At 42.8% G+C, this 26,886-nt stretch overlaps 1 protein-coding gene across 2 annotated transcripts in view; it reads left to right on the top strand.

The window, feature by feature from the left end:
* Positions 1-26,886, top strand: part of c4h8orf34 (chromosome 4 C8orf34 homolog) — a 347,530-nt gene that overhangs the window by 262,247 nt on the left and 58,397 nt on the right. For both annotated transcript variants that reach the window (XM_043689235.1, XM_043689236.1), the window contains exon 8: positions 17,332-17,467. In XM_043689235.1, coding sequence (XP_043545170.1) covers positions 17,332-17,467 — 136 coding nt within the window. The remainder of the gene's footprint in view (positions 1-17,331; positions 17,468-26,886) is intronic.

Here is a 26,886-nt window from a genome sequence, read left to right as displayed (position 1 = left end):
GGCCTATCACCCTCACCTTGACCTCCCTCCACCTATCACATTTCCAAAGCCCCTCCCCCAAGTCCCTCCTCCCTACCTTTTACCTTAGCCTGCTGGACACACTTTCCTCATTCCTGAAGAAGGGCTTATGCCCGAAACGTTGATTCTCCTGGTCCTTGGATGCTGCCTGACCTGCTGCGCTTTTCCAGCAACACATTTTCAGCTCTGATCTCCACGTCTGCAGTTCTCACTTTACCTCCACATCTTAATTTTTATTCACTGAGTGTTAGAGCTAATCTGCCGGGGTTTTTTTTTGTTTGTTTATACTTTTGCTCGTCTTCCTTCACATTTTGCAGCTATCCTTGTCAAATTCCAAATTCTAAAAGTTCAAAAAAGATTGCTGAAAAACTGCCTGAAATAAGTTTCCCTTTGTCCGTCAGAGAGAGTGGAAGCTGCCTTCTCATCAGTGGCTGATGTCAAACCAGAAAGTAAAGCATTGATTGGAATTTATGTAAATCTAGCCTGAACTCAGTGTTGGAATAAGACCTTGGTGTGTGCAGTGACTTCAGGGTGAAAGGAACTCACAATATGGCATGGCTTCCAGTTTCACTGCATCCTCACCCTGTATGACACGTTATTCATGTAATGGAACTCAATGCAAAGCCATGAGATCCGTTGTGACTTTCCAGCCAGCTGATTGCCAGGAATTACTTCCCTCTGGAAATCTGACAGCTCTGGCCGTAGTCAATAGATGTGACGCTGGAAAAGCACATTGGTCAGACAGCACCCAAGGAGCGGGAAAATCAATGTTTCAGCTTGAGACTCCTCCCCAGTCCTGGTGAAGGGTTTTGGTCCGAAACATTGACTTTCCTGCTCCTCGGGTGCTGTCTGACCTGCTGTGCTCTTCGAGCTTCACAATTATTGACTTTGGCTCCCAGCAACTACAAGGTAAAAACAATGACTGCAGATGCTGGAAACCAGATTCTGGATTAGTGGTGCTGGAAAAGCACAGCAGTTCAGGCAGCATCCGAGGAGCAGTAAAATCGACGTTTCGGGCAAAAGCCCTTCATCAGGTATTCCAGCACCACTAATCCAGACCCTCCCAGCATCTACAGTCCTCGCTGTCTCTAAGCTCAGAGATTTGCCACAGAAGGTTCATCCAGTTGCTGAATGGATTCTGGATTTATCACATTGCTGGACATCCGTATTCATAGCAAGTCAATAACAATGCTTTCTTGACTGACTTAATATTCAGCAAGGTAGAAATATTGTCACAAAGTCATGGGGCGGATGACTTCATACCATTCTGTGTTGGTGCATTGCTGCTGCCTGAGAAAACCTCATGGGACTTTTGGAGATATTTAGTCAGCAGCCACAAGATGATTACAGAGTGGACACCAGTCAACTGCTGACTCTGCACGCGTTGGTTCTTCTGCTGCATGTTTATAGCGCCTGTTTATCGCTGTCCTGGCTGACTTTAGGTGAAGCTTTAAGCCCATATCAGAGATCAGCAATATGCCTCAGAACAACAAGGGGACTTTTAGAATCCTTACAATGTGGAAGCAGGCCACACAGCCCATCAAGTCCATACTGACCCTCTGAAGAGCATGCCAGCCTAGAACCCTGCATTTCCCATGGTTAATCCGCCGAGCCTGCACATCCCTGGTGTTATAATGCTGCCCCGTAACAAGTTTATTTTATCCTTGGGTTTTTTTCAAGAGGTACCAAAAAGTCTGGGAAAGAGCCGACCTTAACAATGGCAAGGGAGCGGCCAGCTCTCCCAGTACAGATTTTTTTCTAGGTTTCTTTCAGTTGTAACAGTGAGAAGCTGCTGCTGTCCAGAGAAAGGTTCCAAGCTTCAGCAGATGATTCTTGACTGGCTTCTCTCTCTGAACTCTCTCCTGCCTGTAAGAACCTGTGTTTGAATTTACCTTTTGCCAAGGGATGTGTTTCTGGAATGTTATGGGAATTGGACCAGCTCCTTATTTAAGTTGCTGTGTGGGGTCAGTTGAGTTTTCAAACAGTTAAGTTATTCTAAATTCTGTTTTCCTTTGTTCATGTCTCTACTGTCGTGTTTAAATAAATTCTGTTTTGCTTAAAGCCGAGTGGTTTGACCAGCTGCATCACACCTGGAATTCCCACTTCACATCTGCCTTTAAAATAAGAAAAAGTTAGGATCTAGGCCACCTTCTTGGAATATTTTGAGGGGTTCCAGGCCCGGTCTGTAACAGTGGGCACTTTCCTGTGGCCAATCCACTTTTATATGGATATCTTTGGACTGTGGGAGGAAACTGGGGCACCCCCACACAGACACAGGGTGAATGCACAAACTCCATGCAGCCAGCTGCCTGAGGGTGGAATTGATCCCAGATCCCTGACACTGTGAGGCAACAGTGCTAACCCCTGAGCCACTGTGCTGTCATTTTGTTGGGAGGAGGAAAAAGATCACCTAGAGGGAATCAAGGTATAGACAGGGAGATTAGTGCAGAAATATTATTATTTCAGATAATAAGCACAGTGTATCTTTTAGTCAGAAACCTGCAATCTATGCAGGGAGTGAAGTTTAAGACTGTCCAGCATATTTTAAAACAGACACTTTACAAATGAACGTTGTACTTGAGCAGAAGCTTTAGCGATGAACAAAAGCCTAATCTCAATCTGTGTGTTGTGTGATCTTAGCATCCCTGCTTTAACTATTTCTCCCGAACAAGTGATACCAGAAGGGATTCTCCCCTGTTTAAACTTAATTAAGCAGCCTTATTGAAAATGGCTGTTGTTGAGCTACGAAGAATCGCACTGTTGGCCTCACCAAATATTATTTCTCTTCCCTCATAAGAAGCAGGAAAGTTGGCAAACACAGAGTCAGAGGGCTGGATGCCAGCCCATATTGTGCGAGATCCAGAAAACATCTCCATTTCCATGTGAATTGTCCAAATCAACTTTATCTTCTTCATCTGGCCTCCGGTTTTTAGACAAGGCAAAACTAAATAATCCCAAAAATTGACGTCAAAAGCACATTGTTGAAATAAGAGGAATCAATCATCAGAGTATATATTAAGTGAAGAGAATTCTTCTTTTTTTTTCGAGCAGGATGAGTCATTTTGTGTTCTTTCCTGTTTATCTAACTAGCCGAAGGAATGTCGGTGGCTGTACAGAATGGTTTATAGCACCTAACACGTTGAAAGAGGGTCTGCTCATGATGAATTTGGACAGCTGGAATTTGAAGATCATTGTACAGTAACCCACAAGAACATTAATAAAACACAAATGGAAGTAGTGTTCTGAAGCTCCACACCTCTCTGACTTTATTATTAATGATATCTGTCACTGCTTGAGAAAAAGAGTGCAGAGAATAATTTTGGTGTCTGACCAGAGTGATATATATTTGCAAGGAAACAAAATATATGACCTCAATGCAGGATCTGTTCCACTGATATATTCTTCATACCAGAATGGATGGTTTTAATTGTTGCTCTGGGGCAGGTTGACACAATGTATTTTCTTCGGCACATTTTTTCAAAAGAAAAGATTTTACCTTGAGCTGGGCTTGACTTTTCATCTGAACTCTGCAACTGCAGCTGACCGTAGATAGTGGTAATTGTGTCCAGTACCTCGCGAGTGTGCAAGGTCTTGGAGCACTGTTAGCATCAGTGCCTCAAGCCAGAAGCTATACCCTAAGACCTGATGTATATTAACCTGTTAATCCTACTGACAACAGTGGCGTACAGTAAGAGCAGCAGAAATTCCTGTGAAGCTATGTGTTGAAATAGAAACTATTCACGATCGACTGCTGTGAGCAACAGGGGTAGCATGATGGCTCAGAGCACCAGGGACCTGGGTTCGATTCCAGCCTCAGGCAACTGTCAGTGTGGAATTTGCACATGCTCCCTGTGTCTGTGTGGGTTTCCTCCCGCAGTCCAAAGATGTGCAGGTTAGGTGGTTTGGCTGTGCGAAATGCAGGGTCTTGAGGATAGGATAGTGTAGGGGGTGGGATGCTCTTCGGGGGTTGGTGTGGGCTGAATGGCCTACTCCCACACCAGGGATTCTAGTCTACAATGTGCGCATGGAAATGCACGCAGCCACAGCAGCTCAATTTAATTTGGGGTTCAGTGGGATGCAGGTAAACAGCGGCAAAACCAAAAACACAGGTACAGGCGAATGTTAAGAGATTGTGAGTCCATTCAGTATTTGAACAACATTAGGGTAGAAACGGTTTTGAAACCGGCTGATGTGTATGTTCAGGCTTCTGTACCTTCTCCCCGATGGTAGAGGTTGTAGAAAAACATTGCCAGGATGGGATGGATCTTTGAGAATGCTGGCGGCCTTTCCTTCACAGTGGGCCTAGTAGATGGATTCTATAGATGGGAGGTTGGCCTTTGTGATTATCCGGGCCGAGTTCACCACACTCTGTAACCGTCTCCGATCTTGAATGGTACAGTTTCCATACCAGGTAGTGATACATCCAGACAGAATGCTCTCAATGGTGCACCTATAAAAGTTGGCAAGGGTATTCGCCATCATGCCAGTTTTCCTCAGCTGCCTGAGGAAGAAGAGACGTTGTTGGGCCTTTGTAACCAGTGCGTCCACATGAAGAGTCCAAGAAAGCTTGTTGTGGATGACCACTCCCAGGAGCTTGACACTCTCTACTCGTTCCGCCTCTGTGTTGTTAATGTGTAGGGGGGGCATGAATAACATCCTGCCAAAAGTCGATAATGAGTTCCTTGGTTTAGCCAGCAGTGAGAGCGAGGTTGTTCTCAGTGCACCATTTTTCCAGGTCTATCATCTCCTGTGTGCAGTCTGTTTTGTCGCCATCTGAGATTTGACCGACTGTGGTGGTGTCATCAGCGAACTTGTAAATGGCATTAGGCTGGTATTTGATAACGCAGTCATGGGTATACAGTGAGTACAGTAGGGGGCTGAGTACACATCCCTCGGGGGCTCCAGTGTTGAGTGTTAGTGAGGATGAAATATTGTCCCCAATCTTCACTGATTGTGGCCTGTGGGTCTGGAAACTGAGGATCCAGTTACAGAGAGTGGGGCTTAGTCCGGGATCACTAAGTTTAGTAATCAGTCTCGAGGGGATAATAGTGTTGAAGGCTGAACTTATCAAATTTTGATAAATTGGTTGAACAATGAATTGAAAAAACGGTCAAACTAAACCTTCTGTGACTGAAAAGAGCTTTCAAAACTTTGAAGATTCTGTGCACACACTATGATGCAAAGCACACAGGCATGCAGAGAATTTTACTACATAGTGACACATAGGAATCCCAAAGGAAACTGAGTTGCTACAGCAATGTGCGTTTTTGGAACAGGAGTATGCCATTCAACCCTTTGAGCCTGTTCCTCCTCTCAGTGGGATTGTAGCTGATCTGTGGCCTAACTCAGTTTACCTGCCTTTAGTCCATATCCATTAATACCTTTGCTTAACAACAAAAATTGTCGAAATTCAGTTTTAAAACTAACACGTCTTATTTGGAATGTTGTTCCTTTCCTAAAGTAGAATTGTCAAAAAGTGGCATAAAAATGTACATAACAAAATGATTGCCATCTTAAAAACAAAAGAGCTGAGCTTAAAGTCATTGAACTTTGCATTTGGAGAAAACGTGTTATCTAACAGAAGCATCTAAGAATGCTTAATCTATTTAATTTCCAGTGATTATATTTGCATGGGCAAAATCACAGATCTTTCCAGACATTTAGAAATGATCTCGTTCATCTGTTTTTTGATGCCACAGGTTGTTATGGACCTGGCTAGACCCCCTCCAAATAATTTAAGATAGTAGCCAATAACCTTCTTATTGTAAAGGTAGATATGAAATGCTGTGTTCCAGATAGGATGTGACCGGTCAACCTACTCAACGATAAGTAAGACCCAACTTATTTGAACACTGTGGTTAAATGGAAACAAAAGAAAGAGGAATTTAGAATAACTTAACTGTTGGGAAACTTAATAGAATAATAGATACAGTAACTTTTACTAATTAATTGTTCCAATATCGTAACATCCCATAAATACACCCCTTGGTGAAAAGGTAAATTTCGATACAGATTCCGGCATGCAGTTCTCCAATCTAGGAGGAAATGACATCATGAGAAAATTCAGAGCGTGTAGCAGCCAGGAATCATTCACTGAAGCTTCCAACTCTCTAAGACCCCAAACAGCTTCTGATGCTAAAAAAAAATGAACTGGAAAGCCTGGTCTCTGAGAGTAGGCCATACCCAGGCTGCTTCCATTCTCCCAACTTTAAAAAAAAACCCAAATCCAAGGCCTCACGAGGCCCTCCAGATGAAGGGCTTTTGCCCAAAACACGATTTTCCTGCTCCTCGGATGCTGCTTGACCTGCTGTGTTTTTCCAGCACCACTCTAATCTTGACTCAGTTCATCACCTCTGCTTTAGGTCTCTCCAAAAAAAAGGACAAAATAACAGTTTAAGGTAACAGCCTTGTTACAGGTTGAGGAAGAAATCCAAGCCTCTTCATCCACAGATATTGCTAGACTTCCACTGTTGTCACGTTGGTGGAGTTAGAGCACCACCAAGGAATTTCCTGACCATGATTTTTTTTCAGAAATTTGTTTTCTATGCCTTAACGGGATAAGATCTAGGAATTATAATGCAGATTATTTAATATCATGATTTGGTTGCTGAGAAAATGTTTACTTTCTAACATCTAGATATTCGATGATTGTAATGCAACCATTTGAATGAAATAACAGTGCAAACAAATCAAAGTTATTTGTTGTGGTTAATGACTGAAAAAATACCACAGGTGATTTGCGATGGGAAATAAAAAAGGGTTCAGTTTTGTCAAAAAGTACTACTAGATATAAAAGGATAAAAATTAGCATCCTCAGCTGATTCTTGTGACAATTTGAGGCAGGGACCTGAATTATTCTGAAGTAATGAGGTGGAGGTGCCGGGGTGGACAACGTCAGAAGTAACATGACACCAGGTTATAGTCCAACAGGTTTATTTGAAAACATGAGCTTTTAGAGTTTCGCTCCTTCATCAGGGAGTTTTGAAAGCTTGTTTTTTTCAAATAAACCAGTTGGACAATGTCGTGTGATTTTTGACCTTCTCTGAAGTAGGATAAGAGGACAACAGGAGCTGAACTTGATGGCTGCTGATGTGCTGATGGTTGAGATGATGACTCAGGATGAGGTGTCTCAATGGCTCGATGCAGTTCAAGAGTGGATGGGATTATGTGGAGTCACTTAGGCTAGGTAGGAAGGCTGGTGTAGTGTTGGGGTGAGGTGGTTGTGGTGTTATTAGCGGTGTGTATCATTGGGTAGGCAGGCTGGTGTAGTGTTGTGGTGAGGTGGTTGTGGTGTTATTAGCGGTGTGTATCATTGGGTAGGCAGGCTGGTGTAGTGTTGTGGTGAGGTGGTTGTGGTGTTATTAGCGGTGTGTATCTAGCTGGCGTTGTGTTGGGATTGCGGTGTTATTAGTGGTGTATATCAGGCTTGGGTGGCAGGCTGGGGTAGTGTTAGGATGAGGTGGTTGTGGTGTTATTAACGGTGTATATCAGGCTGGGTAGGTAGGCTGGGGTAGTGTTGGGATGAGGTGGCTTCCTGATTAAGGACCCCTGCCTGAAACGTCCTGCTCCTCGGATGCTGCACAACCTGCTGTGCTTTACCAACACCATTCTCATCTTGACTCTAATCTCCAGCATCTGCAGTCCTCACTTTCGCCCATTGTGAGTCATCACCATATCATTAGGACTTACTTGCATCTAACTCTGGACTATCACAGTGATGTAACAAGATGAAACATTGCAGGTTTTTAGCCCACTCATTAACATTGAGGGGCATACATTCTACTTTGTGTGTTACCCATTGGATATACAGCACCCACCCACCTTCTGTTAGAAGCTCATTGTCAGTACAGAGCATCAAAGATTTATTGGAATGTATTTGTCTCTATTAGTGACTGCTGCAAAATCTGCTCTGTTGGAAGATGAATCTGTAATAAAGTTGAAAGGTGTTATAGATTACTTTTCTTACTAACTGGGTTGAGAGAAATGTCTTTGTGTTATGTTGTCTCCGTGCTGAGATTTCACATTAATCACCATTGAATTGGGCATATATTGAGAAAGAAGATCCTTTTGACATGTATCCACAAGTTTTGCTCTGCAACATTAAAATATCTTCTCATCAGATGCACTTTTGTTTTAAAATATCTCTCTCCTGGAGTGTTTAAAATAGGTTTGTGTGGGTACCTCTCTCTCTAGGTTTGCGTAATTGGGGAACCCATAACAGCCGGTGTGGTGAAAAGCATAAAGAGTGATAGTAATGGAATCTGAATTCCAATGGATGTCCTGCTTATTTCCCACAGTTGGCTGTGCTGGGAAGAGGTGGTGTAATTAAACATTGCAAGACAGTAATCTTCCCAAATTTCCTCTGAAGCGAAGTTCTGAAAAAGGGTCACTGCACCTGAAACATTAAGTCTGCTTTCTCTCCACAGATGCTGCCAGACCTTCCTTAGCCATTTCTTGTCTTTGTTTCAAATTTCCTCATTGGTCTGAAAGGAAAATATGCTTTTTCTTCTATTCTATTAACGCTTTAAAACATTTCTCGGTGTTTAATTGCACAAAGGTCACTTTGTAATCTTTCAAGAACATGTTTTAAGTTTTGCAAATCCAACTGATCTGGTAAACATTACTTATTCATTTAAATCTTTAGGTTTTTACTCTAAGAGATGTTCTTAATTGAATTTAGATTAGATTACTTACAGTGTGGAAACAGGCCCTTCGGCCCAACAAGTTCACACCGACCCGCCGAAACATATACCACCCAGACCCATACTCCTACATTTACCCCTTCACCTAACACTACAGGCAATTTAGCATGGGTAAATTGCACATAACCTGCACATCTTTGGACTGTGGGAGGAAACCGGGGGACCTGGAGAAAACCCACGCAGACACGGGGAGAACGTGCAAACTCCACACAGTCAGTCGCCTGAGGTGGGAATTGAACCCAGGTCTCCGGCGCTGTGAGGCAGCAGTGCTAACCACTGTGCCACCGTGCCACCCACAATTTCTGACTAATAAAACATTGCCTAGATGTCTACAGCCACATACTTCACAAATTGTTGCTCTTGATAAGTGACCATGTTCTAGCGAACTTTGCGTGCTGACTCCCCTGAGCCAGTAGGTTCCCATCAAGCAGTTACAGAAATTACTCTTGTTCTAAGAGCTATTATCTCTAGACTGTTACCTGATCCATGTGCCAAATGGCTGAGGGAAAAGCAAATTAGAGAGTCAGTGCATGGCTCAAAGAATAGTGTGGGCAGAAGGGGTTCAATTCATTGGGCGCTGGCGTAATTGTTCAGAGGAGAGCGGGAGCTGTTCTGCTGGGATGGGCTCCACTTAAACTAGACTGGGATCATCATCCTGGTAAAAAAGGTGGTCGGATTACTTTTCATGTCAACTGGATTGAGAGAAATGTCTTTGTTTTGTAGTCTCTATGCTGAGACTTCACAATGAATCACCACTGAAGTGGGCATATATTGAGAAAGATGATCCTTTAGACATGTACCCACAAGTTTTGCTCTGCATTGTTAAAAACATGTTCTTGTCAGATGCACTTACCGTTGTAAAATAAGGGCTTCTTGGAAACAAATAAGAACTAGACTTTGGAAGATTTGATGAAGGAAGATTTAGAAATTCTGGAAGAATTCAGTGCAATAAAACAGTGTAGTAATTTTGCTAAAGTCAAGCCAAGTAGCACATAAAGTTTCACAGTAATAATGCATCAGTGTAAATTATGAAGGGAGTTGCTCAAGTAGTTGTAATGGCAGTCAGTTAGTTATTCTGAGGCTTAGGACAATATTCTGGCTACACATCTCATTATGATTCTTTCTTGAACAAAGATCTGGAATTGAACATTGGTCTCAGTCGTGGTGCTAGGAAACTCTCGGTGCATGTTGTAAAAGCTTTTCTGCTTCCTAAAATGTCCTTTAAGGAAGGAACTTGAAAGTCCTTACCGAGTCCGGTGTGCATGTGACATGTGCTTGACCCTTCACAGCCCACTGAAGAGGTTTAGCAAGTCTCCCAGTTGTACCAAATATGCAGAAATGTCATAAAAAGGATAAAACTGGACAGGCAATGACCTATGCACGGGAAATAACATTCCCTGACAACACATTTGAGCCCTCCTTACTACTGTGGGGGGGATTGCACCAAAATTGGGAGCACTGCACCACAGACCCATCAAGAAATAGCCTAACATAGTCTTGCTCACAAAGTGGTATAATTTATGGCCAATGCCCCTGACACTCCCATGACCATTCCTTGGGTATGTCCTATCTCATTGGAAGAACAGAACCACCAGGGGTACAGAAGAGTTACTCAGAGACTCCTCAACATTGACTTCAGAGACCACTGAATATCACAGTATCAGGTCAAACATGGGCAAGGAAACCTCCTACTGGTTTCCTCCTACCTTGAACTGATGAATCAGTACTGTGTAATGTTGAACAGTGCACAGAGGAAATGGCAAGGTCACAGCATGTATTTAGGACGGGGGGCCTTAATTATCTATCACCAAGGATATCCTAGTAGCTTATTATTGACTGAGCTGTCAAGTCCTGAGAAACATATCTGCAAGTCAGGATCTGCAGCGTTTGATGAAGGAACCAACCAGAGGGAGAAAACAATTAGGTTTGGTACTCACCTATCTCTCTGTTGCAGTATCTGTGCATGTATAGGCAGGAGTGACCAATACATAGACTTCACACAGACAAAATCTCATCTTCACACTGACCATGCCCTCCATCATGGTGTGTGATATCACTGCCCTGTGAAATGGAATGGGTTCAAAACAGATCTAGCAACTCAGAACTGGGCATCCTTGAGGCACTGTGGGCCAATAGTAATGGAGAGTGCAGGAGGGCATGCCAGGAGCAGCACCAGGGTCATCTAAAAATAAGATGTCAACCTGGTGAAGCCACCAAATAGGACTATTAGTAGGTTAAACAGCAGAAACATAGACAAGACTAAGCAGTCCCACATGGATCAGATCTAAGCTCTGTTCTCCTGCCATATCCAGTCATGAATGGTGGTCGGAAATTGAACAATGGTGAGAGCAGGTGGGGGAAGATATTACAGACAAACGTGAGGATGGCAGAGAGTTAAGTCTTGGTGGGAGAAAGGTGGAAGAGTGTGCAGAGAGAGTGAGCGAGAGGTAGAAGGGTGTGGCATTTACCATGGTGAAACACAAAAGGTCATTGACCTGACGGTAGTGCTGGCCATTCCTCCACACTGTTGGGATAGCACTGGCAACCTCTGGGTGGCATCCTCTGGGCGCTACCAGGTGCGGGTGGCATGGTCTCCATTGTTGGACTCCAAGAAGAGGGCACCTCTTGTTTGCACCAACAGTGGAACCCCCAGGTTCTGTGATGCCACCTTGCCAGTCTCTGACATGTTAGATGTTACCCATCATCAAGCGGGGCAGCTGAGACATGCCAATGCTCATCGGAATGGTATCCACTGCTGGGAATAGCACACGGTAAAATGGGATTAGAATTGAACTTGAGGGACACCACAGGAGCTTGAATGTTAATGAGGCACATTTGTTCAGATACAGTGAGAAATCCTACTGATCCTCATAGCGAGATTCCCTCCAATTCAAACACAACTCAAACTAGCCAAAAAAATGGAACATTCAGTCTTTTATTCTCGAGTAAATGGAGATTTTAATCATTCTCAGATCTTGTTAAACAACCACTATTAAATGAACTCTACCATTTGCTTCCTGTTCGATGCGTGCCCTAGCTTTGTTGGAGTGTTTTACTGTGTAATTTTGCCAGCAGAAGTACATTGTAGAGTAACTAAATGAAAGAGCTAATGTGATAATGGTTAAGGATCATCATCCCCTTCGAACCTGACGGGGAGTGAGAAACCATTGAATGGTGTGGGAAAGCAGGAGAGACAGCTGGGAAAGGATACATAATCTACTCTTCAGGCACTTTCACCTTCAGCTGCCCGATCGCTCGCAGCTGTTGAAATTAAACCGCGTTTTTCAGACCTGTTCAAAAACATAATAGCATGAGAACTAGGAACAGGAGGAGGCCATTCAGCCCCTCGAGCCTGCTCCGCCATTCAATATGATTTTAGATTTAGATTCCCTACAGAGTGGAAGCAGGCCCTTCGGCCCAACAAGTCCACACCAACCCTCCGAAGAGTAATCATGGCTAACCTCACCTCAGCCTCAACTCGTTACTCATTAAAAATCTGTCTGTCTCCCCCTTCAGTTTACTCAATGTCACTGCACTCACCACACGCTGGGGGAAGTGAATTCCACAGGCTCATGGTCCTCTGAGAGAAATAATTCCTCCTCATCCCTGTTTTAAATCTGCAACCCCTTATCCTAAAATGATGGCCTCTTGTTCCAGATTGCCCCATGTGAGGAAACATCCTTTCTGTGTTTACTTTGTCAACCCGTTGAGCACAAGAGCTCCTCTCTCATTTACAGAGCCCGAGAGTCATACAGCACAGAAACAGACCCTTCGGTCCAACTCATCCATGCTGGCCAAGTTTCCCAAAGTAAACTAGTCCCACTTGCCTGCATTTGGCCCACAAATTAAAGACAGTGATATCTAAATGTTACTATCTTTATAACAAACTATTTCCCAAATATGAAGCAAAAACAGCAATAAATTATTTAAGACTCCTAGAATATACTTATTATCCTTTGTAGTGAATGCTGTAAAACTCGCATGAAGTTTGAATTCTATTGAGAATGTTATAATTGACATATTAGCACCGTTCAATGTGTTTGGAAATAGTGAAATGTTACAATACTCCGACCTGCATTTTGAGTGTGAAAGTAATCCTGTGATGTTACATGTGGGGAAGTTGTACAGTTTTGTGAAATTTTGATCTGTGTTTTTATTACTACTGATGTCCCATAAACAGGTTCCTGCAAGCTTGGGGAAACATTTGATGGTGGATTTACTGTGATCAACACAGACACACACACTCGCTCTCTCTCTCTCTCTCTCTCACACACACACACAGACACACACACACTCTCTCCCTCACACACACAGACACACACACTCACTCTCTCTCTCACACACACAGACAGACAAACCACTCTCTCTCTCAACACACACACACATACAGACAAACCACTCTCTCTCTCACACACACACACAGACAGGCACTCCTATACACACATACATAGGGACACATATGTACACAGACACGCACACAGACACACACACACCCTTACAGACACACACACTCTCACAGGCATCCGCTCAGAGACTTCGACCACTCTACACTCATGCATACACATATACATTCTCTCTCACTGATAGTCAAACCCCCACCCCAGACACACACACACTCCCACACTCACACATGCACCTCCTCACAGACTTAAGACACTCCACATCACTACACACACATATACACTCCCTCTCACACTCACAACCCTCAATCAAGACAAACACACACATACAAACAGACAAAGACCCACATGCACACTTATATTTTGTGGGACAAATTTGTACTTGCAGAGTTACATTGTACTTTGCTCAAAAACTGCATGCATTCATGTCGAACTCTGAGCTCAAAAACTGCATGAATTCATGTAAAACTCTTGTTATCTCACTTTTCAGATTAGAATCAATCTAAACATTATGGTATAGACAGAGAACACAGGGGCCAACACCTTCAAAATATTGTCTAACTAACACTCGTTGTTACTGCTAACCTGAGAATGCAACATTAAAAGAAAAAGGTTTTGTAATTTACACATGAAAGAAATGAAACTACCATGATACTCGAACAGATGAAAGACTCAACAGATAATCAAGTTTTTTTTTCAATGTATAATTTCAGTTACATCATACTGTGAATTTTTGCGATAAATTCTGTGCTTTGGATGTGTGTCCTCCACTATCACCTAATGAAGGAGCAGCGCTCTGAATGCTAGTGTGCTTCCAATTAAACCTGTTGGACGAAAACCTGGTGTTGTGTGATTTTTAACTTTGTACACCCTAGTCCAACACCGTCATCTCCAAATCATGATTAAATAAACAGGCTCAGTTAACCAGTTCAACACATCACTTTTCATATCACTATAAAAGGGAACATTTACTGGGTTGGAAAGGAATGGCTGAGGGTTGCTGAGGGGTGGACCATAAATCTTTAAATCTTTTGAATCTTTTTTTTAAACTTGTATATGAGAGTATTAAAAGGCACTGCAGTGGTCTATATGTGTTCCACTCTGTTTATGAATGGAGGCAGTTATAAAATAACAGATCGGTTGCATAAAAAAGTCGGGTGGGACAAACCACTCTCTCTCACACAATCAGACACACACACTCACTGTCTCTCTCACATACAAACCACAGACACACACAAATTCATGCACATACAGACAAACAAACAAGAATGCACATACACATGCACAGACCCAAATATACACACCCAGACATACGCATACACATACACATATGCACAAACATGGAGACACACATGAACACACATGCAGACACGTTCAAGCATGGACACACCTATTCACACACACACTTAAAGAGCAGCACATATGTAAGCACACACACAGACCCACAGTGACACATATGTACACACACAGGCACACAGAGTGACACATATGTACACACTACAGACACATGCACAGACACACAGTGACACATATGTAAGGACACACGGACACACGAGTGACACATATGTACGCGCACACAGACACGCAAAGTGACACATGTGTATGCACACACACAGTGACACATAAGTACGCACACACACAGAGTGACACATGTACGCACACACAAAGTGACACATGTACACACACAGACACACAGAGTGACACATATGTACACACACACAGACACACAAAGTTACACATCTGTACGCACACACATAGACCTAAAGGAGCAAGCAGATCTGCCATTCTGCCTCCCTTTCCCTGCTGAATATCAAAACATTCACAACATTTTGTACTCATTCAATGGTTCCCAATCCAAAGTGAGCCATGATTTGTAACAGATGGAACAGTGTGTTGGGTTAAAACAAACTTCATGTTTGTTTGCAGCAGGGTATATGTCTGGACAGGAAGTGTTTAAACATCTTTTGGGTGCTGTTAATTTTAAGATTAGACACAAGACAGGCTTTGAATCATAGAATCCCTGCAGTTTGGAAACAGGCCATTTGGCCCAACAAATCCACACTGACCCTCCAAGGCATAACCCACCCAGACCCATTTCTCTACATTTGCCCCTGACTAATGCACCTAACCTAGACATCCCTGAACACTATGGGCAATTTAGCATGGCCAATCCACCCTAACCTGCACATCTTTGGAATGTGGGAAGAAACCCACACAGACATGGGGAAAATGTACCAACTCCACACTGATAGTCACCCCAGACTGAATCAAACCCCAGTCCTGCCACTGTGAGGCAGTAGTGCTAACCACTGAGCCACCATGCTGCTTTCTAGTAAGTTTAAGTCAGACGAAAAGATTAATGCTTATTTGTATGGCACCCAGAAGTCTAATTCATTCACAGAATGAAGGTGTTACTGGCTAGATCAGTATTTATTGCCCAGAGGGCAGTTAAGATTCAACCACATTGCTGAGAGGTTGGAATCACATCTAGGCCAGACCAGGTAAGGACAGCAGTTCTCTCAAGGACATCAGTGAACCAGATGGGTTTTCCCCAACAATTGGCAATTGATTCATGGTCATTTTAGACTTTGACTTCCAGGAGTTTATTGAATTGAAATTCTAACCTCTGCTGTGGTTGGATTCAAACCCAGGTCCCCAGAACATTACTTGGGTCTCTGGATTAATAGTCCAGCGATAATACCACTAGGCCATTGCTTCTCTTGTGGTAATGCAATGAAAATATTAATTTCCTCAAGCACATATAAAGATGAATTTTGGAGGTAAAGCATGCACTGAGGTTATTACCAAATGACGAGGAGAAAGTTTAAATTAGTCCTTTAACTTGTCAGCTTTGCAGATTTAATGTGTTTGATTTTGTAGTACCTTAAAACTAAAAAGTAGGGTTGGAAAATTCTGAGTTCCGTATGGAGTTGTAGCCAACTTTCTGAAGGGGGATTATACACAGGGAAGGCAGTTTAATCCCAGGGGTTGACAATGTTTCTTTCTTGGCGCTGGAGCAAGACCCTCTGATGTCCCGTTGGACTCTCTTGCCTCTAGTTGGCCCTTGGAATAAAAACTTGTGTTTGTTCTAATCAGTTTCTAGCACATGATGAAGAGTTCAGGAACAGGCAGGCATGAGGAACCCAAAGCTGATCTTGCATTTTAATAACTTTACATTCCAGCATTGTTCACTTCCACTGTTTCCAAATAATACCATGAATATCGGGTCACATAGAGTACATTGGAGGACTTTGCATTTCCTGCTTTCTTGGGTTGGAAATGTTCCATTTGAACTTGGCGGTAATTAGGTAAAAACAAGCACTGCAGATGCTGGAAACCAGAATCTAGATTAGAGTGGTGCTGGGAAAGCACAGCAGGTCAGGCAGCATCCGAGGAGCGGGAAAATCGACGTTCATCAGGAATAGAGGAATTGGCGGTAATTGTAAAGGTTCTACTCAATAAAATCTTCCGTAATGCAAATCTCTGCCCCAGAAATATTAAAGGATACAGTTCTAACTTCCATAAACCAAGAAATCTTTCCACTGGATGCGAATTATTGCATGGTGCACCCAGACTTGAACTAGCATACATCTTCTTTGTGAAAGTTCCCTTAACTTCCCTTAACAGTGCGGAGTGCAAAAATAATGAGCTACTTAATTTAAAGTAATGTGCATGACAATCATTTTATTCTTAGAATGAATATTTTTATTATCAACGTGGATTGTAAAGTGCTGTAAGCCCTTGCTACACAAAGCAGGATAAATGGTTGCCACTCACCCCTGCTTGTGATAAATTGTTCCTCCACCCTTCTGCTTTTTAAGTCTCACATTTGCAGAACCATTACATTTGAGTTTCAATAAATCCCCAGGCAACAGAAGTTGTAAATTCAACAAGCGATCTGACATTCGGAATGTCTTTCCACGGATAGCCCTCCACCTGTAAACAATTATGTTTTAAAGATTTGCTGGAGACCTGAGTTAGTCCTCTGTGACTTTAGGTCATTTCAGTTTTTGTGGAGTTGCTTTGCAGTCACCTACAGTTTGTGTTTTTTTTAAAAAAGCCAAAGTTAATCTCAAAATGTCCCAGTTGAATGAAGTTTGAATCTGACAAGTTAGGAATATGATGTGTCACTCCTGGGTAAGTTGCGATTTACTTTAATCAGATCCATTTAGTTCAGAAAGATTTGTAATCAGATTCTCTTTGGATTGCAGAAGACTTGGATGACTTGAGGATGGAAGGCATCACTGACCACGTCCCTTCAGGTAGCCGGTTTAGTCAAGGTCGAAGTTTGTATTTTGCAGAACCTCAAGCTAAAGTAATACTCAACATCTGCTCAAGGTGTGCCAGGTAAAGTCAAAGCCAATTTTGTATCATCACTACCAAAATGTTAACCTGTTGTAACTGCATTCTCTTTCATTCTAAACATGGAATTTATTCTGTTTTCTGTACTTTAAGCCACACAGCTTTGAAGCTCCATTGGAATTGTTTCAAGATGTATTTTAAACAAAAAATCCTTACCTGTGCATGGCTCTCTAGCAGCTGTCACAAGACCCAGCCACTGAATGTTGTATTACACTTTTATTTCGACAGTGTTGGCCTTTTGGGAATTCTTTAAGAGCAAATTTCAGACCTCACAGTGAGCAAATATCACAGAGACTTCCATGTCGAAATAATTCTAAACATTGCACCATTATAACCTTAAGATCTTGGCCTTTTCCAAACCCTATTTTGATTGAATGCAATTTTAAGGTTCATTTAAGAGATCATTCTGGCCCTATTCAACTTGTTCCCTTTTAATATTGAATATCATCAGCAATCTAACTTTTCATTCTTGTCTAAGCACCTCTGTATTTGACTAAGTGTATGAGCAGTCTTCCCCCAAGGCATCATGGATAGCTGGTCACATTACTTTACACATATCCATATTTATTTTCCTACACATGTCCATATTTACTTCCCCGCAGATGACACCAAAATTGGAGGTGTGGTGGACAGCGAAGAGGGTTACCTCAGATTACAACAGGATCTGGACTAGATGAACCAATGGGCTGAAATGTGGCAGATGGAGTTTAATTCAGATAAATGCGAGGTGCTGCATTTTGGGAAAGCAAAGCTTATCAGGATTTATACACTTAATGGTAAGGTCCTAGGCAGTGTTGCTGAACAAAGAGACATTGGAGTGCAGGTTCATAGCTCCTTGAAGTGGAGTCGCAGGTAGATTAGATTAGTTACAGTGTGGAATCAGGCCCTCTGGCCAACAAGTCGACACCGACCCGCCAAAGTGCACCCACCCAGACCCATTTCCCCTACATTTACCCCTGCACCTAACACTACGGGCAATCTAGCATGGCCAATTCACCTAACATGCACATTTTTGGTGCTGTGGGAGGAAACTGAAGCAAACCCACACAGACACAGGGAGAATGTGCAAACTCCACACAGACAGTTGCCTGAGGTGGGAATTGAACCCAGGTCTCTGACGCTGTGAGGCAGCAGTGCTAACCACTGTGCCATCGTGCCACCCACTAAGATAGATAGGATAGTGAAGAAGGTGTTTGGTATGCTTTCCTTTATTGGTCAAAGTATTTTTTCCCTGGAGCGTCAGAGGCTGAGGGGTGACCTTATAGAGGTTTACAAAATTATGAGGGGCATGGATAGGACAAATAGACAAAGTCTTTTCCCTGGGGTTGGGGAGTCCAGAACTAGAGGTCATAGGTTTAGGGTGAGAGGGGAAAGATGTAAAAGAGACCTAAGGGTCAACCTTTTCAGGTGGTACGTATATGGAATGAGCTGCCAGAGGAAGTGGTGGAGGCTGGTACAATTGCAACATTTAAAAGGCATTTGGATGGGTACATGAATAGGAAGGGTTTGGAGGGATATGGGCCGGGTGCTGGCAGGTGGGACTAGATTGGGTCGGTATATCTGGTCACTCTATGATTGATGTCACCTAATGGAAAAATGCCAGAGAATCTTATACCATTCACAAGAGAAAATAGAAACTGTGTTTTTGTCATTCTGGTAAAGTGAAGCATAACCCATAAGTCCATACATTTTAATAACTTTATATCCAAACATTGTTTACTTGCACTGTTTCAAAATAACCTCAAATGAACCCCACGAATGGTGGTTTCATGTAAGACTTTACATTTCCAACTTCATTGCAGTTGGTTGGAAATGTTGAAATTGAACGCGATGGTAATTTCTGCCCATTAAAATCTCCCATGATGCAAAGGTCTGCACCAGAAATAGACCCCTGCTATTCACCTTATCTATTATCCCTCACGACATTATAAACCTCTTTGAGGTCATCTCTCAACCTCCTCGGCTCCAGTGAAAACCAATCCCAGCCTCGACTTATAACTCAAACCCTCCATTCCTGATAACATCTGGTAAATCTCTTCCGAACCCTCTCCAGCTTTAGTAATATCCTTCCTGTAGCAGGGTGACCTGAACTGCACACTGCACCGACTAGCATCCTGTACAATCTCATTTGACGTCCTGACCCTATACTCAGTGGTCTGAGCAATGAAGGCAAGCTTGCTAAAAGCTTTCTTAACCATCCTGTCTACAAATTTCAAAGAATTAGATACCTGAGTCTCTAGGTCTCTCTGTTTTACAATATTATCCCGGGCCCGACCATTAATTGTATACGTCCTGCCCTTGTTTGTTCTACAAAATGCAATAAATTGCATTAATCCAAATCTCAAGTTGAAGGGTGTGGCACTGGAAAAGCACAATCAGGCAGAATCTTAAAACAGGAGAGTCAATGTTTTGAGCATAAGCCCTTCATCAGGAATGAAGAGCCGCATTCCTGATGAAGGGCTTATGCCCAAAACGTCGCTTCTTCTGTTTCTCGGATGCTGCCTGACCTGCTGTGCTTTCCCAGAGCCACACTCTTCGACACTAACCTCCAGCATCTGCAGTACTCACTTTCTCCCCATTGACTTTATCCAAGTACAGCTCCATTTGCCACTCCTCAACCCATTGGCCCAATGGATCAAGATCTCTTTGTAATCTGAGTCAGTTTCCATCAAAATCTGGTGAAAAGTTAATCTCGAAAGCAAAAGTTGACTTATTTGGGCCACACTGTAGAGCAAGATCAAGTAGCACCTGGAAAATTGAAAGAAAGGGCAATTTTAGATGTGCCCATGCCTGAGATGAAACAGATAATTCTGTGATATATTGGCATGAGTTGATTATTATCAAATGTTTGTCCTAAATCACCTGTAGTGGCTCCTTTAACAAATTTACTCAAGAAAGGCAGCAAATGTGAATGGGCACCAGAGTGAGAACTTGAAAGCTGTCCCTACAACCGCGGTTGGAGACAAAAATACTACAGATGCTGGAATCCACTGTAGACAGGCAGGAGGCTGAAAGAACACAGCAAGCTAGGCAGCATCAGGAGGTGGAGAGAAAGGTTACACCCAAAACATCGACTTCTGCAGCTCCCCGATGCTGCCTGGCTTGCTGTATTCTTCCAGCCTCCTGCCCGCCTCCTGTTCTCACAGCCACAGCAGTTTTAGCAGCATCAAAATCTGTGAAAATATTCATCCTGACTGTTTATGTCAGCGACATCAATGGAGGTGCCAGTTCACATAGACTGTTAAAAATCACATAACACCAGATTATAGTCCAACAGGTTTAATTGGAAGCACTAGCTTTCGGAGCATCGCTCCTTCATCAGGTGATTGTGGAGGGCTCGATCGTAACAGAGAATTTATAGCAAAAATTTACAGTGTGATGTAACTGAAATTATACATTGAAAAATTGATTGTCTGTTAAGCCTTTCATCTGTTAGAATACAGTGATAGTTTCACTTCTTTCATGTGTAAATCACAAAACCCTTTTTTTATAAAGTTGTATTCTCGGGGTTAGCTGTTAACAATGGTGATAGCTAGACAACGTGTGTTGAAGGTGTATTAGAGAGGATTCGGTAAAGATTTACCAGGACTTTACCAGGACTGGAGGGTTTGAGTTTGCGTCTGTGCGTACCTGTGTCCATGTGTATGTGAGAGTGTGTGTGTAGGAATATCTGTGTGTGTGTGTAGTGCAATGGTGATCACCTGTAATGTGACATGAACCCAAGGTCCCGGTTGAGGCCCTCCCTATGGGTACCGAACTTAGCATCTCCGAATCATCACATAGACTGTGAATGTTTTGAAGACCTGAATGCGTGCCGACAGAAATAATCAATGCTGGAGAAAGAGACATTGTGTTTTGTATTGGGTGGACATCAGTTTGAAATCTAAACCACAACAATGCATAAGAAATTGTTACATACACAGACCACAAATCTTTGATTTTATTTTGGTTTTAATCCTGTGACGAAATGATTTAAAATAAAAGCATTTGTACGCTTGGAACAAAAACCAATGCCATAGCTGAAGATTGTATTTGTTAGAGTTCAGAAGGTTGAGGGGAGATCTAATAAAAACTTACAAGGTAATGCATGGCTTAGAAAGGGTGGAAAATAGTTTCCGTCAGGTGGGGATACCAGGACCCATGGGCACAGCCTTAGAATTAGAGGCGGGTCAATTTAAAACAGAAATGAGGAGACAATTCTTCAGCCAGAGTGGTCGGCCTGTGGAATTCATTGCCACGGAGCACAGTGGAGGCCAGGACATTAAATGTTTTCAAGGCAGAGATTGATATATTCTTGATCTCGAAGGAATTTAGGGATACGGGGAGAGTGCGGGTAAGTGGCATTGAAATGCCCATCAGCCATGATTGAATGGCGGAGTGGACTCGATGGGCTGAATGGCCTTACGTCCATTCCTATTTCTTATGGTCTTATGAAGGTTCACCAGAATGTTGCCTGGCCTTGGATGTATTAGATATAAAGGAAGATTAAGAAGACTCGGATTGATTTCGCTGGAAAGAAGGAGGCTGAGAGGAAACCCGTTAGAGGTCTACAAATTTTGAGAGGCATAGATAGGGTGGATAGGCAGAGGCTTTTTTCCCAGAGTTAAAGTTTCAATTACAAGGAAGCACAGGTTCAAGGTGAGAGGGTCAAAGTTTAAGGGAGATGTGTGTGGGGAGGTTTGCATGCAGAGAGTGGTAAGAGCCTGAAACGCACTGTCAGAGGAAGCAGGTATGTTGCCAACATTTAAGAGGCATCTGGATGGTTACATAAATAGGGAGGGAACAGAGGGATACGGACCGAATAAGGACTAACGGTTTGCTTTTTAGTTTAGCTTGGGCATGATAATCGGCGGCTTGGAGGGCTGAAGGCCTGTTCCTGTGCTGTACCTCTCTTTTCATGTCTCTGTTCTGATGCTTTATCAAAGCACACAAGACAAAACATGGCTGTTGTGATGCAAATGGATTTATTTAAAATGTGGTTGATGAGAAACTTATTGTATATTTAATGCCAGTATATTATTGCTGTTAACTTAGTTTGGAAATAGTTTATTTTTTAAATGCCTCTTGAGGATATGTTTCCATTCTACCTTGGGAGGGGTGTGATCAGAAGTCTCTGATATGTATGGATTTTAAAGTAGTGGCATATGGGTTTGTTACTACTCTAAAGGGTCTTTGAAAACAACTAGGCCAAACAGAAATGTCCCATAGCACTCTAATATTCTTCTGGGTTTCCACACATGCTGGCTGGCATGCCAATGCATTGACTTCTGATTTCAGAAGTTTAAGCCATGCAAAAAACTAAAATATTGTTCGATCATTCTTAGGGAATAGCGACCTAATCTAGTATATGTTAGAGAGGGAGGACCCCCTGGAGTGTTAATGGAAGATTGGTTTTATTGTGCGGATTTATGACTGCCATTAACTTGTTCATGGATCAGGGGAATCAAAGATTTATTTTAGCTCAGCAATGTGGAAATCACGAGTGTAAGTGAAGTGAAAACACGGCACAGAGACATTGATCTAATATCACTGAACCTAACCGGCTGGGAAATCTTTAAAGATTGAAGTTGCAAAGCCTCAGTGAGGGGTTTGTGCTAACAGCATTTGTTCTAAGAGCTGGGGTAAATTTAAATAGAAATCTTTTGTTTGACAAACTTGGCGCATTATCTTGCCCGCCACCTTTGGTTGGGAAAATGGGAAACAGATTGTTAATGTCGAAGAGCTATGGCAAAGCCCTCTCCATTCAGAATTGGGTTCAAGACCGATACTGGCCTGCCCTCTCTATGTGGGCACTGTTCACATAAAACTCCATCTCTAATATCTTTCAAGATTAACGTGTGAGCTCATTTTTTATGGAGTCAGAGTCATAATGTCATACAGCACGGAAACAGCCCCTTCTGTCCACCCAGTCCATTGCCAAACTTAATCCCAAACTAAACTAGTCCCACCAGCCTTCTCCTGGCTATCTTAAGTATTTCTCTCCTCCTGTTACTCAGTTGTTTTACAAATTTCACAAAATTCCCCGTTTTGTATACAAGACTTCCTGTGGTGCACCACATCAAAATCAGTTGTGAAAGGTTATTTATTCCTCAGTTTCCTGTAAGACTTTCCTTTTATCTCTGCCAATGATCCTTGGTTGACTGCTGATTCTTTCTGCTTTATACAGTAGCAAACAGATTTGAGTTTTGATTTAATACACTGTTGACTTTTCTTAGTTCATGCTCCGTTGAATATTTGATTCCAGAGTTTGATAATCTGTGTTAGAGATGCAGGTCGATTGTGAGGAGTCAGCTACAATCCCATTCATAACTCAGACAGCTGAAAAACATTTTATCTTCAGGGCAATCCTTGAATTTTATTTACAGAAACTATCTTAAAGAGCATGAATTAAAGGTTCCCCTGTGGTTTGATTTCATTCAGAAAACGTCTAGTTTTGTGCACTTAGATTGAATTTAATCACCCTCACTTACAAGCGAAGACAGTTTCGGCAAGATTGAGTGAAGACTTTCAAAACTGTGGTTAAGAAAATAGCTCAGTCAGTAAAATGGATGAGAGTAGCATTCAGTGATTTAAGTATCTATTTGTTGGATCAGGGTGTTGCTGACTAGGCTCGGCCAGCATTTATTGTCCATCCCTAATTGCCCAGAGGGCAATTAAGAGTAAATCACATTGCTATGGGAGTGGAGTCATGTGTAGGCCGGACCAGGTAAGGATGGTTGATTTCCTTCCCTAAAGGACATTAGTGAACCAGATGGGTTCGCAATAATCAAAAATGGATTCGTGGTCATGATTAGACTTTTAATTCCAGACTTTTGCTGAGTTCCAATTCCACCATCTGCTGTGTTAGAATTCAAATCCAGGTCCCTGGAACATTACCTGGGTCTTTGGATTAATAATCTGGCAATAATACCACCTGGCCATTATTTCCCCTGGATAGCTGCTTTTAAATAACAGAGAGTTGTTGTAGAGAAGGCAGGTATTTGAGTCCAGTGTTGAACTCAACTTTACATTGGGATTTATTTTTACATGTCAAAGCAACAAACCACTTAAGCAGACGAGTAAAAAACATGGAACAGAGATTTAGTCTCCAATGTGAGTTTGATTTTACCATCCATACTGACCATTTTTCAGTAACCCATTTGACAAGTTAATCCCCATTAGGACTAGGGACTTAAGCCTTTTTGTCCTTTTAATGCTTTTTTCTCTGCAGCAGAAGAAAGTTAAAGCTATAGAGTTGAATATTTCAAACCCATTGGTGTGCGTGAAGGCATGAAGGGAAGTTGGAAATGATCATTTTGATTGATTTATTGATTTTCTAATATCATTCCTGGCACTGGGCAGATTGACAGGAGCTGTGGAGGGTGGTCCCAAATCCCACTGATCCATTAAAAAGACCAATTAATATTGTTACAAAGCTTCCTTTGAAAGTGCAGGTCATGGTTTTAATGGGGGAGTATACAGGCTGCGTGCACTGTCTGGGGTTAGAACAGCTGAATGGAGGCACACACACACAGATGGGAACCAGACGAGGCTGTCTTGGGCAGTTAAATGGATCCCTTGGCAGAGGCTGAATGATACAGAGGGGTCTCGACTGGAAACTGAAGCCATTGTCTCATCACAGAGAGGGGGCGATAAGTGCTGGAGCATCGAGAGGTTCTTACCATCCTGGGTCAGAAGAGAATGTTGGAACTACCTGAGTGCAGGAAAGATGGCAGCTGGGACTGCTAGAACAACTCTCAGATTTTGGATTCAGTGGTGACACCCTCCTCAGGAAGGTCAGAGCCCTGAGCATCAAAAAATGCCTACAGTTTGGAATAGGCCATTCATCCCAATAAGTCCACACCAATCCTCCAATGAGTAACCCACCCAGACCCATTCCCCTACATTCCCCCCACTAATGCACCTAACCTACACATCCCTGAACACTATGGGCTAATTTCCCATGGCCAATTCACCTGACCTGTACATCTTTAGACTGTCGGAGGAAACTGGAGCACCTGGAAGAAACCCACACAGACACGGGGAATATATGCAAACTCCACGCAGACAGTCACCTGAGGCTGGAATCGAGCCCGGGTCTGTGGCACTATGAGGCAGCAGTGCTAACCACTGAGCCACCATGCCACATCTTGACAGTTGAGGAGAGGGACCAGGGCAGGAAGGGCACAGAGGGTTATGTAACCTACCAGTGGAGATGAAGCTAGCTGGAGGTGACCAGGATCCAGCGCTGCCAGAGATTGTAACTCTCCAGGTAAATGTTGCCTCTTGTTCTCTAGTGGTCCTCTCCACTTCTCACCATTCCCCATCAGTAACCATCAGATTCACTGTGATTTTCACTGCCGGCACATTCTAAGGATCAGCTGGTGGATCTTGGCAATGTTCCCCACACATTCAGTCCCAGCCAGATGGGATATTTCAGGGACACGTGATTTCACCTGGTTACAGGGCTTTGTCAAGAGATTCTCCAGTTAGACTCATCAATAACGACAGCTTCCACTCTCTTCATTGTCCAGTAGTTTTGGTACCACAACTACTGGTCAGATACTTGGTAGTGTGGATGAGCAGAGGGATCTTGGTGTCCATGTACACAGATCTTTGAAAGTTGCCACCCAGGTAAATAGTGCGGTGAAGAAGGCATATGGCATACTGGCTTTTATTGGGAGAGGAATTGAGTTCCGGAGTCCTGAGGTCATGTTGCAGTTGTATAAGACTCTGGTGCGGCCACATCTGGAGTATTGTGTGCAGTTTTGGTCACCATACTATAGGAAGGATGTGGAGGCACTGGAACGGGTGCAGAGGAGGTTTACCAGGATGTTGCCTGGTATGGTAGGAAGATCGTATGAGGAAAGGCTGAGGCACTTGGGGTTGTTTTCATTGGAGAAAAGAAGGTTTAGGGGTGACTTGATAGAGGTGTACAAAATGATTAGGGGTTTAGATAGGGTCGACAGTGAGAATTAGTGTAGGTTAGGTGGGCTTGGATCGGCGCAACATCCAGGGCCGAAGGGTCTGTACTGCGCTGTATTCTTCTATGTTCTATGTTCTATGTACACCAAGATCTTCCTTCATGCCAGCTGCCATAACTCCTTTACGCTCCATGAATCCAGAGTGACACAGTTCTTCACCCAACCCTGTCAATATATTTCATTCAGAAAGAATTACTTGACAAGAAGGATGGTCATCTTATTATAAAAATGATGTTATTAAACTAGACAGAATGCAGAAGAGGTTTACTAGGATGCTGGACTAGAAGGTTTGGGTTATAAGGAGAGGCTGGATAGGCTGGGACTTCTTTACCCTGGAACATAGGAGACAGAGGGGTGACCTTACTCAGGCCTGTAAAATTATGAGGGGCATGGATAAGGTAGATAGGCAACAGCTTTTCCCCAGCGTAAGGGAGTCTAAAA

This window comes from Chiloscyllium plagiosum, chromosome 4, assembly GCF_004010195.1.
Source record: "Chiloscyllium plagiosum isolate BGI_BamShark_2017 chromosome 4, ASM401019v2, whole genome shotgun sequence".
Classification (NCBI taxonomy): domain Eukaryota; kingdom Metazoa; phylum Chordata; class Chondrichthyes; order Orectolobiformes; family Hemiscylliidae; genus Chiloscyllium; species Chiloscyllium plagiosum.
This window is presented reverse-complemented; position numbering and strand designations above follow the sequence as displayed.